This window comes from Neofelis nebulosa, chromosome 4, assembly GCF_028018385.1.
Source record: "Neofelis nebulosa isolate mNeoNeb1 chromosome 4, mNeoNeb1.pri, whole genome shotgun sequence".
Taxonomy (NCBI): domain Eukaryota; kingdom Metazoa; phylum Chordata; class Mammalia; order Carnivora; family Felidae; genus Neofelis; species Neofelis nebulosa.
In genome coordinates this window covers 60580985-60597165 of record NC_080785.1, presented here as the reverse complement: position 1 = coordinate 60597165, position 16181 = coordinate 60580985, and the positions used below count along the sequence as shown (strand labels likewise).

The window sequence follows — 16181 nt, the reverse complement described above, 5'->3', positions numbered from 1 at the left end:
GATGACCAACTGGAAGTAATGCTTACATATTTTAGAAGCAGAGAAAACCATCTCAAAGGAAACCAAGGAACTGGCTAAACGATGGTTCTTATATTTAATTAAAATCCATTGTTTCAAAATAAATATTGTTACCTTCAGGCTACAAGGTACCTTAAAAATCTCACAAACAATAACTGTTATTCATCAACTATATAACTTTCAATGTCTGTCATTCCTTACATAGTCAATACCAAATCACTTTTATTCTACACCATTAAAAACCCCATGGATTATTTCACTTTCTTGATTCCTGTGGGGTACCTGTAACAAACTACAAAGCATTCTGCCATTTCAGAGAAAGCAATCTATGCACAAAGGGCAAATCCATCTTCCCTAACAGATTCTCTAAGTAGTCTGATTTAAATAGCATTTCTCTGCACTCAGAATCTATAATCCTAATTCATTTTGCCTTCAGTTTAACTTTCTGTTTTGAATACAGGGACAGTAAGAATTTTTCCCTGATTAAATACCATGCCCTCTTATAATATGAATGCCAGGCACTGCTTTCAGGTAATTAAAAACCTTATCACCAACATTTTTAGCACAACATAAAAGAAACAAGCCATTTCAAACTATACAAATGGCTGAGTTGTGAACTCAGTTAAATACAAAAGTCTATTTCAATTTGAATTTCAAATTTTGAATTCCAAATTTGGGGCATACTTAATTTATTGTTTAGGGGTGCCTGGGTGGCTCAGTTGGTTAAGTGTCTCACTTCGGCCCAGGTCACCATCTCACAGTTCCTAAGTTTGAGCCCCGCGTCAGGCTCTGTGCTGACAGCTTGGAGCCTGGAGCCTGCTTCAGATTCTGTGTCTCCCTTTCTCTCTCCGCCCTCCCCAGCTCATGCTTGCACTCTGTCTCTGTCAAAAATAAATAAACTTAATTTTTTTTTAATTAAAAAAAAATAATTTATTGTTTATTTGAAATTCAAATGTATTCAGATATTCTGTATTTTTTATTTGCTAAATTTGGACAATCCATGAGGGCCACCTTGTATAAGATATTCACCAATTTCACTTTTTTTGTTAATCAAAACATTTTTTTTTTAATTTTGGGGCGCCTGGGTGGCTCGGTCGGTTAAGCGTCCGACTTCGGCTCAGATCATGATCTCACGGTCTGTGAGTTCGAGCCCCGCGTCGGGCTCTGTGCTGACAGCTCAGAGCCTAGAGCCTGTTTTGGATTCTGTGTTTCCCTCTCTCTCTGCCCCTCCCCTGTTCACGCTCTGTCTCTGTCTCAAAAATAAATAAACAAAAAAAAATTTTTTAAATAAATAAATAAATAAATTTTTCCATTAGAGTCAAGAGAGGTTCCACCTACTACAGAACATGAATAGATGGTCAACTTTCCAGCCAAAATTCTTCTCATCAGTATTGTATCTTTGCTTTTAACAACTCACGTTCTCACCCTTACAACTGTAGTGTACAGAACATAAAGCTGAGACCAAAATTTTACCTACCTGTGGATAATATATAAGAAGACCACATAATAAAATATTTCTTTTTTTCACTTCCTTTGCATATTCCCTAATCTGCATTAGGTTTTCCATTTTCTGATCAAAAGGTACTGATTTATAATCAAGAAAATATACCTGCAAAATAATACAAAAGGTCATATTAGAATATAATCCTTTCTCTTTGCTTTGAAAAATATAATATTAAAAAAGCTCAAAATACAAATATAATATTATAATATTTAAGTTTGTGTTAATTTCTAGATAAGCATATCAAGCCATAAATGCTCAGTAAGATTCCTGTATCCTTTACAAATACAAAGACAATAAACAGTCACTGAGAACACGATGTTGAAAAATATAAAATGCCAATATTCTATTTCCACTTGTGTCAGAGTCAAATGTATAAAAAAAAACATGATTTCCACTATTCACCTAGCTTAATTTATAAACTGCAACTAGGCTAGGTAGAAATATGATAAATTAAGCAATTACTAATATTAATAAAATTCAAGGAAGTGCTCTATTACATTCATAGTTTTTTAGAATCCCTTTCAAACTGATAATTCAAATTCTAATAAATCATCTATGTCTTAGAGTAAATCCAGAATTATATAATTTTTTGCAGTGTTAAATAATATTTTTCATGAAATTATTCCAATGACTATTTTTTAAGCATTATTTTTCATTTAAATTTTAAGGAGCTCAGGATAAATTTCCTCCTTTCTTCAAATTTGAAGTTTTAGGGTAATGTTTGTCTTTTGTGGGACATAAACTATCTAAATCACAATAATATCAAAATAAAATGCAAATGCAAACACAGAATAAACATTAAGAAATATTTGTATTTTTTTCACAGTATCAAGAATTGTAACTCTTAAAATTTACAGTTTGTTCAATTACACGTATTTATTATCTAGAAGCATTTTAAAATCTACCCCACTCAAAAACTCTTATACTAATCCCTTCCCTTCCTCCATTCTTCGATATAGAAATACACTCTATAGAAAATACACAATAAAATTTTATTATGTTCTTTAAGTAACACAAGGGACTGAGTGTTCACCCAACAGATTGCATTTTGCTTGTCCAGGGAAAAGTACTTTTAAAATATCAATTTTAAAAGAGAATTATGTTAGGACATTTATGTATATTAATTCAGTAGGTAAGGTAAATGAAATAAGCCATACAGAGAAAGACAGATACCATATGTGTCCACTCTTATGTGGATCCTGAGAAACTTAACAGGAACCCATGGGGGAGGGGAAGAAAAAAAAAAAGAGGTTAGAGTGGGAGAGAGCCAAAGCATAAGAGATTCTTAAATAAAACTGAGAACAAACTGAGGGCTGATGGGGGGTGGGAGGGAGGGGGGGGTGGGTGATGGGTATTGAGGAGGGCACCTGTTGGGATGAGCATTGAGTGTTGTATGGAAACCAATTTGACAATAAATTTCATATATTAAAAAAAAAAAAAAAAAGACATACATATGTCATTGCTTCTTCCTAAACTCTAAAGTGACAATAAAGGCTTTTTTTCCTTAAAAATGCTCTATCATTAAGAAACAAAAAGAGGGGCGCCTGGGCGGCTCGGTCGGTTGAGCGTCCGACTTCGGCTCAGGTCATGATCTCTCGGCCCGTGAGTTTGAGCCCCGCGTCGGGCTCTGTGCTGACCGCTCACAGCCTGCAGCCTGTTTCAGATTCTGTGTCTCCCTCTCTCTCGGCCCCTCCCCTGTTCATGCTCTGTCTCTCTCTGTCTCAAAAATAAATAAACGTTGAAAAAAATTTAAAAAAAAAGAAAAGAAACAAAAAGAATAGAAAAAGAAGAAAAAGCAAAACAAAACAAAACAAAACAAAAAACAATGAAGATGAAAAGCAGGAAGAAAAGGGTCTCAGGCCTTACTATACGCTGAATAGCTGAAGAAAAGACAATGTTACCCTGTGATCTTGAGCTCACCCTCCCCTAGCAGTGATTCCCTGAAAACTTATAAAGATGAAATTTCAAATTTTTTTTTACCAGGCAACATTGCTTATAGCAAATATAATTTGAGACTGGTGAACTACAGCCAGGCTGGAATAAGTGTTAATGAACTATAAATGCTAGACCTTTCCTTCAGTGAAATTTAACTTGAAACTAGGTGTTGCCCTAGCTGAAACCTAGGAAGCTAACATCAGTTGTTACTAAAGATACTAGTTCCTATTTATAGTTTGAGCCTTTTAGAAGGATAGCTCACCCACCGCCTTCTCTGACCTCCTTCCCTCACCCTTTAGAAGCCAAGATAGGGGAGAAAAAGGGAGGGGGGAGAAAGGCAGTCCTTATAACTAATATGACATTGTGAGCTCAAGAGCTAAAGCAGAAGAGACATGACCATCACCGTCTTTTTTCCTGTCCTGTAGTCTTTTATAATGTTGCACAAACTAGTGCCACAGGCATCTTCTAGTCTTCTGAGTTTATAATATCTATCTGAAGCTAAAATTGCTGGTTGTGGGCTTGCCAAAAAAAAAAAAAAATGCAGGGTAATTCCCCAAACTCAAAAGGCATTTATGAAATTGCAGTCATATTATGAATCTAAAGCTAGGAGACTGGCCAAGGCTAAGACTCTCTCCTGGGCCCATACTGCCAGATCATTACATAGCCCCATACCATCTGGAATGACGAACGATGCTGCTGTTTGGGGTTACAAGCCTCATAGTACTATTTAACTCTTTCAACTGTGTAATTATTCTTACTATTCAGATACCATGAAATACTAGCAACCACCTTACCCAACAAACTTTATGTCAATGAAATGTCCTTGAGTTATGCAATGTACAACCCGGGAAACCTTACTGTTAGCCTAGATAGTGAATGAGGCAGACAGACACTTCTCATTTAATATAAGTCTTCCTAACAAATTTTCAGTTCTGAAAAATCTTAAATTAACTAAGGGGGCCCGGGGCAGGGGAAGTACAGAAAGGGTTTCTGGAAAAAATAGCATAAGGAGCAGAAAAGACAAGACCATTCTACTTCATAATTACAGCCTCCATAGAGATTTAAAAATACATAGAAATTAAAGAGCGGAAATGCTGGGAATGCACTAATTGGAGAAGGAATGATAGATACAACTGGGAAAGGAGCTCTGCAATGCAAAGCTGTCATTGAACTTGGCCCAGGAGGAAGTGCACCTGCCCGTGGAACCTCCACGTGAAGTCAGAGCCAGGAGTGGGTGTTCATTTTTCAATTTTCCTAAGAGTATCCTAAAAGAGAGCCTAAGGGTAATAACTTTGGGAGCTTAAAAGCAGTAGAACTAAATTGTAGACAAGAATAAATTATACTGAAATGAAAAGGTTCAATAGGTAAAGTGTGCTGAATGTGTGTTTTGTTTTAAACCAAGGACAGAAATTAGAGACCTTACACTGAGTTAACTTACACTTAATTACGTATATTTAAAAAAAGTAATGGTATTTAATTAAAGCTATATACAACTACATTTTATAGGTTTTAGAACTAAGAAGAGGGAGAAAAGGATAATGTGTACCAATTATAGGAGTAGATTATAGGAGTAAATTAAAAGTAGCAAAAATAAAAATAAAACAATTGGCCAACAGCAGTAACAAAACAAGCTTGTCTAAAGAACTCAAATATAAAAGTAATACACATAAATTGAAAACATTTAACTCTTTCATAGGATCAGATTGAATTTTTTAAGGAAAATCTAACAATATGCTAGTTTTAAGACAAATATCTAAGGCAAACCATCCTGACAAGCACATATTAAAGGATGAACAAGATATGCCATGCAAATACTACCAAAAAAGAAGGATGTAGCAATATGATTCATTTTAGCTTAAGACAAAAACCTTAATTCAGAGGAATAGGGTATAGTAAAAAAAAAAAAAAAAAAAAAAAAAAAGAAAGAAAATTATAATCATAACCTTATTACTAAGAACAATTATTTGAATACACAAAGGAAAAAAATTCTTGACCCAATTATGAGAACACAGTTTCCAAATCCACAAATGCATATGTTTTACTGCACTTCTCTTAGAAACTAATGTATCAGTGAAGCATATTAAAAAGCAAAACAAAGTTGTAATACCTTCTGCTTCCAGTGCAGCAGCTAAATTGAGAGGTTTTTCCTCTCCTCCCTCTCCTTATCATTTTATTCCCGTTTTTCTGGCTGTTCTTATCTAGAAAAAGTTGTATATGAGTTGATGCCACTTCCAAATTATATGGACCTAACTCCCTTATCTACCACTTACACAGAAGCTATTTTTTTTTTTTTTTTTACAGAAACATGTATTATAGCAAAACTGCATAGTGAACTAAAAAACAGAGCACAATAGTTTAAGTTCTCACCAAGACATGAAATGTCAGTCAAGGACTGGAGGATTTTCACTCCAGCTAAAGATCTATTAGACACAAGACACCCTAGTTCCTTGGAAAGAAAAAAGAAACGGAATGCCAAGAAACCAGTCGGCCAATGCTATTCACCAAACATTCCATGAATTAAGAAAACCATTCATAGACATGAATTCCAGGCAAGCTATTGATATATCTATAAATTCCCTATGTTATCACATCAAACCACCAAACTATACTACCCATTAAGAAACCAATTATTTAAACTACAGGTAAACTCAAAAATGTAGTAAAACCTAAGAGCATAATAAAGGTCACTTTTCATGAATGTGCTTAATTTTGTAATAGTTGACATAATCAGCTTTTAAAGAAACAGATATGGATATGGACTTATGAAATGTAAAGAAGTACAATGCATCTCAAAATTCTCCTTGACCAGATGGGAAGGCCTGACGACATCATGAGAAACAGAAGAAAATCTCTAGCAGATGGATTTCCTGATATGAATACCGTGAAACCTAAGCATACACTTTACATTGTGCTACTAATTTTGAACTTCTAAAATCCACCAGTTACTATGAGTTCCAGGAAAAAATTCAGTTGGTACAATAATGCAATCAAGTTTAATTTTAAAGACAGAGCAGGTTTATACAAATACAGCAGAGGGCTACAAAATAATCATGATAGCTCAAGAGAAATGTAAATGTTTTTGCCTTAATAAAACAAACTTACAGGGTGGACAGCCTTGCATCCATGGAAATGTAGCAAAACATTTCATTTAGGTTGAGTTCTGCAGATTTGCTTATAAGCTACATTAGGTAGATATTCTTTCATCTCCTTTTGAACTATTGACTCATTTGCTACATATAAATTATAGTAACAGTATTTCTCATTTAGGATGCCATTTCTAACAACTGTTTTTCATGCATATATAAAAAAAAGATAAGGATATCTTCCTACTCTCCACCCCCACATGCAAAGGAACATCTCATTTCATTTTCTTCTGACATAGCAAATTCACTCCTATAAACTAGTAAACTGCTTAAACATTTAACATATGGGTAGCTTCATGGCTTTGTGGGTGGGCAAGGTTTCTGGCAGAGTTTGGAAAATGCTCCTCTGTGTCTCATGTCTTCTACATTCAGTTCTACACATGCTTTATATTTGTCTAGTAACCATTTAATATATCCCTGGCCCCGGATGAATTCCAATCATTTTTTTTTTTATTTTAATATGTAATTTTTCATTTGTCTCTGAGGACAGGTACATTAATTAAAGGACAATAATTAATATCAAGTACAATATTCTTTACAACATCAGGAATGTTCCATAACCCCACATTTAACACTTCTGTCTCATTCCAGAGCCCATGTTAACAGGAAGGCCTGAGAAGGGAGTCAGGAATTGTGGTACGAAGAGAAATAGAGTCTTTGTTTATTTGATTAAGAAGTCAATTTTTGAAGTTCAAGTATGTATCTAAATATACACTGCTTAATGCCCACCTAAGTGGAAGGAAGGACAATCAAAATCAAAGTTCTGGTAATTATCAATCAAGTTACAAAGAACTGGTAGGTGGACCAGAGGCTCTCTGAAACCACACAACAGATACTGTACAATTATCTACCTATAGGTACAGAAAAGTAAATTGTGGGAATTAGGCCCAGTATCTAGACAACATTACTTTCAAAATAATCATGGGGAGATCTAATAACAGATGAAACTGATTAATACTAAGCAGATCAGAGTAAGAGTTTATCTTAAGGATTAAAAAAAAAGGGAAAGTTTCATCTCACGTCAACTATTTATGAACTACATGGATTCTATTAATGAAAATGAATAAACTATACCTTATTTTTTTTAACTATGCTTCTAAAAAGAAAAAGGAACAAGCTTTTACTGTTGAACCAGTTCATTTTGGAACAAGTTTAAATCAATGCTACCAAGAAATTCAATGGATAATTATGATGAATAGAAGCTAATTAAAAGTTATAAGCTATCATAAAAATTCAGAGCAAATGTTTAACAACTCATCTATAAATCTTAAAATACCAGCTAAACTATTAGGTTGAGAAATTATGCCATGTAACCAAAGCAGTAAACAGCATTTTGCGTTAAAATATTAGCCATACAAAAGGTTTAAGTTTTTCTGTTGATTCAAAGAATTAAAAAATAAAGGAGTTTTATAATGTCAAGACAAATGTTATACTTGTATACCCATTTTGTTTAGATCCTTATGTAAACAATCAAAGAAGTAATGAAAACAGAACTTCACTTTTTAAACGCTTTATTTATTTTTGAGAGAGAGTGTGATCAGGGGAGGGGCAGAGGAAGAGGGAGACAGAGAATGCCAAGGAGGATCTGCATTGCCACTGCAGAGCCTGATGCAGGGTTTGAACTCACGAACCGTGAGACCATGACTTGAGCCAAAATCAAGAGCTGAACGCTTAACCAAATGAGAAAGTGAGACAGCCAGGTGCACAGGAACTTCACATTAAACAATCAGTGGGAAAACCTAACGTATCTTGAAAATATATATATTTTTTCTTTTCAGATTTCACATGGTATTCTCCTAGAAGAACAGACTCGGCCACTGTTGCATTATGGCACAACTTCCTGAAGCATTACATACATATACAAGAGTATAGCAAACATTTCACCTTTGTACAATGTACTAATGGGCTGTACATATGCCTAGGACAAAAGAAGCCTGTGTGATATAAATACACTTAATTTGTTCATCATAAATCCTATTAATTTTTTGGGGGGGTCATTAATTTATGTGTTTGAGTTATAAAAAGAATTTTCTTTCCTGACTAAATGTTATGTTACTAGTTAAAATCCTCCTCTGAACAAATTGCATCTGGAATATGCAAAACAATAGACAGTCTGACCTAAAACAGCCTGAGCTTTTTCTTATTTACATATAAAATATATTTCTGAAAATGTCGATGAATATCAATGTATGAAAATAAAATTCTTAAACTGAGAAAATTCCAGCTTCTGTTTCTGCCTACGAAAGAATATTATGGGCCAAATTTACCTTACCATTTGAAACAGACAAAAGTATGCAAACCAAACAAAGAAATTTAAGACATGAGGCACCTACAACAAGGGACACCTCTTAGGAATGAGAAAAAATGAAATGAGCCTTAGATTTGCACCAACCTACTCTTCCTTAAAACAGCTTCCAGGATCTGGCACACTGAAGGCAGAGGCAGATATTTGGGTTTCACAGCATGGGGAGACAAATGTGGGTAGAGTTCACAGGGCAAAGTACTGAAGAGCAAAGAGGTACAAGAAGGCTGGTGACTATCAGACTAACACATACAGCAGAGTACTGATCCCTGCACGCATTTGAGAATTAAAAAATAAATAAATAAAAAAGGTGACACTGGGCAAAAACCTATTGGAGAAGATAAGAACATTGCCTGATGAACCTCCAGGGTCAGGAATAATGGTGGTAACCATTAGCCAGAGTAAAAAAACTTCATAATATAGGGCATTAGGTAGAGTACTGAAAAAGAGTCTTGCCTCCGTTACAAACAATGTTTAGACCTACATTAAACATACTAGCTTGACCTAAAAATCATAGAAGCAACGCTTAAAAGGATCAAACTGTTTCTAACTATATCCCCCCCCAAAAAAAGTTCAAAAATATTCTAACAGTTAAAAAAAAAAATTCAGTAAGCAGAGCCAGGTAAAATGCACAAAATCTAACCGCTAATCAAAATGTATCAAATGCCCAAAAAAGCAGAAAAACATGGTCCATAAGGTGAAAAATCAATCAAAACCAACTCAGAAGTGACACATTTATTAGAATAAAAAAGGACATTAAAACAATTTTATGATTATGTTCCATTTGTTCACAAAGCTCTAGAAGAGAATGCATGGGTTAAGTAGAAAAAAGATGTAAAAGAGACCTGAACCTAAATTATAAAGATGAAAATATCATCATCTGAGATTTAAAAAATATACACTGGGAAATATTAACAGCAGATTAGACACTGCAAAAGATTCGTGAATTTAAATTATAGCAATAGCAACTACTTAAAATCAAACAGAAAAAAAGACTCAAAGGAAAAACAAACAGAGCAGTAGTGAGATATGGATCAACTTCAAATAATCTGCTATACAGATAATTGGGTATTCCCAGAGAAGTATGGTAATGAACAGAAAAAATTATGGCTGAAAATTTTCCAAGTTAGATGAAAATTAAAAATTCACATAGCACACTTTAAATACATACACACACACACACACACACACACACACACACACACACACACACACAGTTTCCAGGCATAAAAAGCAGCAGGAAAATACCCTTAAGAAGGAAATAAATACTTCACTTGAAATGGAGTCAAACTAATACCAAAGTGCCAAGTAGCAGACTAGGATATTAAAAGTTACCATAACTGTTTCTCATATATTCAAAAGTAGAAAAGTAGAAGAGATAAAAAGGACACACACCAAATTTGCAGAAATGAAAACAGCAGTGCCTAAGATGAAAGACACACTGTATTTTTTAAAAATTCAGGCCTCTGGGGCGCCTGGGTGGCGCAGTCGGTTAAGCGTCCGACTTCAAACAGGTCACGATCTCGCGGTCCGTGAGTTCGAGCCCCGCGTCAGGCTCTGGGCTGATGGCTCGGAGCCTGGAGCCTGTTTCCGATTCTGTGTCTCCCTCTCTCTCTGCCCCTCCCCCGTTCATGCTCTGTCTCTCTCTGTCCCAAAAATAAATAAAAAAAAAAAAAAAATGTTAAAAATTCAGGCCTCTGCAAGTCTATATACATAGAATGGTGCAATGAGGTACATTCTCACAGCATATGTGTGCTCAGTTCAACAGAACGGCCAGCCAGAGGTAAGAAACATCTGCGTGACACATGCTCTCATCATGGTGTAAGAACAAACTGAGCAACACACATTAACGAGTGAAATATCACATTCTGCTCATATGTTGTCATCTTAACGTGTATTACAGGTGTGAAGGTATCTTTTGTTCAATTTTATATTTGTGAAAAGGACACAAGCTATTCACTTTCAGGCTTCTGGATTCATTTAATTTAGGAAGATTTTTTAAAGAAAAAATCCTTCTTCAGTTGTTAATATTATAATTCTCTAGTAAATCAATCCGTGTATTACACAATCCAAATAAAATGCAGAAATAGACTAGGAAATGAAACCTCCAAATATAATCCATAATCATTGCTTTCAAACTTTAGTCTTCATCAAATAACCTAATATTTCTTATTAAATATATAAGTAAATGCTGTACATGTGAATTAAAAGATAAAATGAATGTTCACAAATATACTTTTTAAAAATTTCTCAATATAGTAGTTATCCACTTAGAATTTATTTTGAAACAAAAAAGTAAGCCTCCTCCAAAAATGTTGGAATATTACCCCTAAATTCAATTTGTAAGAGAAAAATAGATTTCCTCTTAGGAATGAGAAACACTTCAAAGGTTAATGCTATTATTTAGGGTGAATACATAAAGTAATTTAAGACATAAGTGGTCATTTATAGGCACAATAAGGTATTCTTCCTAACATGAAGCATAAGGATATGATTCACAAAATCTGAAAAGATAAATATGTTAGACAATTATAGTTGAAGGGAAACAAAATTTCTTCTTCTAAAAGGAATAATGGAAAAAATTTAACTGTACAAAGAAGGATAACATAAATCAAAATAGTATAACTTATTAAGTTTAAATTTATATAGTAAATAATACCCTCAGGTAGAAGTAATATTATTCTCAGTCGAACATAGCTATTACTGGAGGTGCAATTTCTATGCATTTCCTCGTACCTAGCCTCGTACCTCGCACCTTAATTTCTGCAAGTCACTACAAAGCGTCCATTTGTGGTAGGCAACACTGAAACAGGATAGAATAAGAGACATCATGACTAGGAATCCCAAGGCAAGTTCAAGTCAATAAGTCAATAAACATTTCTGAATGCCTACACATGCTTTGGTGGGAAAAGGGGAAAAACTCGGAGCATGGAGGGATTGAAGAACGACTCCAAGAAGAAATATTATCACTCACAAATAACAGTAAGATTCGGGCAAGAAAAACGGTGTTCAAGGTCAAAAAACTCAGAGGAGACACATATATATCAAGCAATAGGGTCAATGGGCTAAAAGTTCAGTATTACCAGAGGGCAAATTGTTTGGTGAGGAAATAAGAGTCAGGACAATAAAATTAAGCAAGAACCAGACCAGGCCAAGGCTTTATCATATGACTAAGCTTTGTCCAGTAGGGGATGAAGAGCCTCTAGAAGGTTTTAATAAAGAGAGTAGCTCCTTATTAGCAATTAGCAAAATCTGTCACAGAAGCAATGGTGAGGTCAAACTGAAATAAGAGACTGTTGGGACAGCTCTTGGAGACAAGATGATAAATTCTTTCTTTTTTTTTTTTTTTTTTTTGCTAACTTCATGAGCTTGAACATTCCTGCCAAAACTGAGAAGAATGATAAAGCCTAGAGATAAAAATGTAGGAACTGGCACATGAATGACACTTTGAATAGTGAGACTTGATGACCCAGAGAGTGTATGCCTATTACAGAAATGTCTAAGAGGTATTTTAGGTAAGGTACCAAGTAATGGTGGCAGAAAGGTCATACAGGATTTAAAATCTGAGCCAAATCCAGGAGACTATAGTCTATGTGTCTAACCCAGACACATGCCTGTTTCTGTAAGTGAAATTTTACTGAAACACGGCCACACCCATTCTTTTACACTGGTCTACGGGTACTTTTGCACCAGAACAGCACAGCTGAACAGTTGTAACAAAGACCATATTGGCCCACAAAGCCTAAAGTATTTACGATCGTTACACGAAAAATTGGTCAACCCCTAATATAAAAAAATCTATCTCAGTCCAGGCACAGAAAATGACCTGAATTATCTATTATAAATTAAGAGCATCCTATTGAGTGGTTTTTAAGATCCATTTCTCCTTCAACAATCTATTTCTCTCTTACTCAAAGAGGGCCAAGTATTGACATCCCTTAAAAAAAAAAAAAAAAAAAAAAAAAAAAGAACATCATTTGAACCACAAGCGTTATTCTTGAAATGAGCATAATGGCATCTATGATCTTCAACTCTTGGGACCCCTGTGGGGATTAAATGGGATCATTTATATTAAAAGAAGTGAATGGTGATTCATTATTTCAAAGCAGTGTCTGTTATTACTACCAGTAACATAATTATACTAATAATAAGTGTTAGTAGGCCACATTTGCAGGGGGAGAAGGGGGCCTGAGGATTATAAATGTAGAGGAAGCTCCATTTCTTAGAAATGGGAAAAGCAAAAAACACAAGATCATAGTTATCACTGGTCTAGCAAAAAACTAGACATCAGTCATTACCCTGAACATATTAAATTAAAAAACTTAAATCTGTAGTTCTCTCTCCAAAGATGTAATACTCGGGTACAATACTCCAAATACTTAGAAGAAACATGCAGGTTAACTTTAACTAGTCCAGTCATTCCCAAATAACAATTTTCCAGCATTTAAGTATAAAGTTTAAAATCCCGTAAAACAAAACCTCTGTTGCCTGAAAATTTAATCACACTTTACAAAAGTATCACATACAAACCTATTGCAAATAGGGTTCAAGCCAAAGCATGTTTGCATAAAGAAGTTTTTTGCAGTGATTCCATCACCCTTCTACACTTTCAATAAAACAACACTTCAGGCTTTCCAGAAAACTGCAGAAGTAATCTATTTTTAGGTGGCAAAAAATTTTTATCCTAAAGGAACACTACTTAGGCATGATAATATTCTTACCATCTTGCTGCCTGCTAATGATTCAACCCATGAACAAGATTTTGATTTTTTTGTTTTCAGTTGCATTTTTCTTTGAATATGAAATGTTGCTACAGAAAATATTTCGGGAAACAACACGATTCATCAGACAAACTCTATGTAAGAGTCTGGGACACCTGGGTGGCTCAGTGAGTTAAGTGTCTAATTTCAGCTTGGGTCATGATCTCGCAGTCCGTGGGTTCAAGCCCCACATCAGGCTCTGTGCTGATAGCTCAGAGCCTGGAGCCTGCTTCAGATTCTGTGTCTCTCTCTGCCTCTGCCCCTCTGCTCTGCTTGTGCACTCTCTCAAAAGCAAACATTAAAAAAATAATAATAAACAAACCTCAAATACTAAGGAAGCTGTGGAGGAATGGAATTTCTCTCTCCAAGTTGGCTTTAGGATAAGAGATTCTGCACATAAACACACACAAAAATGAATAGAAAGCTTTTGACTATGGGTGAAATCTCTGTAAGTATCTCTGAGAACAAATGTGTGGTAATCATCTGCTGACTCAAACTTCATGAACCAAAAAGACTGTTCTCTAATGTCCCCTATCTTAATATTATTCACTCAGTTTCACAAGATACAAAACTTGAGATTTTACCTCTTCTCTCTCATTAAAGAAGCACAAATCTGGGGCACCTGGGTGGTTCGGTCAGTTAAGCGTCTGACTTCAGCTCCGGTCATGATCTCACAGTTCATGGGTTCAAGCTCCACGATGGGCTTTGTGCTGACAGCTCAGAGCCTAGAGCCTGCTTCAGATTCTGTATCTCCCTCTCTCTGAACCTTCCCCACATGCACTCTGCTGGACTCTCTCTCTCTCTCTCTCAAAAACAAAACAAACATTAAAAAAATTAAAATGAGCACAAATTCTTGGTGCTTCTACTTCTTAAATATGCCTTGACTCCAGCAATTTCTGCCCATTGACTCCAAAATGACCCTAGGAGCAGCCACCACCATTATTTCTGAGACAACTGTGATAGCCTCCTAACTACAAGAAATGCATCAAGGAAGCTCTCTGATCATTTTAATCTGTTCTCCATACTGTATCCAGAATTATAATGTAAAATGCAAATCTGATCATCCCATCCATTTCTACTGAGCAGTGCTGCTTCATAGAGTTCAAACTAAGAAAAGAGGCCCACCTTGACCTTTTCCTGCCTAATCCTCAACATTCCCCAGTGTGTGGTTCAGTCAGTCTCAGATCCACTGGCTCTTTCTAGTGGCCATGAAGAAATGCTATTCTCCCTGCTCCTCAAAGATGTGGACCTGTTCAGTCTTCCAAATTTCAGGTTCCTCTCATATTCTTAAGATCTCTCCTGATCTTCTCTTCCAGGCTTATTTATCCCTTTTTCAAAGAGAACTAGTTACAACTTAACCTTGGAATGGTAAATAGAAGAGTAACCAAAATGCTATGAACTCCCAGCCACTGGATCACTTCCCAAGCTAACTCTGGCCACTCACTTAAGCATATGTTATTAAAAAATCTTCATCTTCAAAAGAAAATATATAAATAAAATTATTTCCTTACTTAACAAGATAAAATCATCTGAAATACTCTTCTAAAGATGCAGTTTAAAAAAAAAACTAACTTATTAAATAGCATATGTGTATGTCAAAACGCTTGTCACGCAGATGTTCAACATATGTTCTATTTATTGACATTAAGTCATCAGTTAGGTAATAAAGAGAATGGGATAGTTCACTGTGAAGAGCAAAGTACATGGCGCCTAAAATGAGTTTAAAATGAATAGGTAGGGGCGCCTGGGTAGCTCAGTTAGTTAAGCATTCAGCCCTTTATTTCAGCTCTGGTCATGATCTCATGGTTCGTGGGATCCAGCACCCTATCTGACTCTGCTCTGACAGCTCAGGGCCCGCTTGGAATTCTCTCTCTCTCTCTGCCCCTCCCCTGCTTGTTTGAGTGTGGACATGCTGCTTTCTTTCTGAAAATAAACTTTAATAAAATGAGTAGGTAAAAAGATGCACTGGTACTTTAACTATTCTCAGAAGGTAGGGCCTCGGATAGACATGAATGGATAGATTCTTTGAAGGGGTGGGATAGGAAGGAGACTCATCATGCAATATTACAATGGTTTTAAAGAGACCAAAAAAGAAAAAAAAAAAAAAAGGAATGATTGAAAAAAGATTTAGACTTAACCTAATGAAAATTCTACCACAAAAAGAGAAAGATAATGGATACATGCAAGAGGAAGAATCAAACAATAACGCAGAAATCTTGAATGAGGCTTAAAGTATACACAATTCTCAAAAATGGTTCCTAACAGGAATACTATACCACCTGATTCAAAATTAACATGATTGTTATAATCTGAATTGCTCTATTATACCTGTACATAAAGCACATTCACAGTGGGTCATGCAACAGCAAAATGCCTTGACAGTATGTGTCTGGTATGAAAAATATCTTTAGAAAGAGACGTCACTTAAATTCCTTCACGAGCATCCCACTCTGTGGCCAGATAAAGACTCTGAAGTAGAGGCACCAGGGTGGCTCAGTCTGATGTTAATCTGATGTTAA

General features: G+C 35.4%; 1 protein-coding gene across 1 annotated transcript in view; it reads right to left on the bottom strand.

Moving 5' to 3' along the window:
• CRPPA (CDP-L-ribitol pyrophosphorylase A) overlaps positions 1-16181 on the bottom strand; it is a 320876-nt gene that overhangs the window by 122007 nt on the left and 182688 nt on the right. Inside the window, exon 9 of the mRNA XM_058724920.1 lies at positions 1496-1627. Within this exon, the coding sequence (XP_058580903.1) occupies positions 1496-1627 (132 nt within the window). The remainder of the gene's footprint in view (positions 1-1495; positions 1628-16181) is intronic.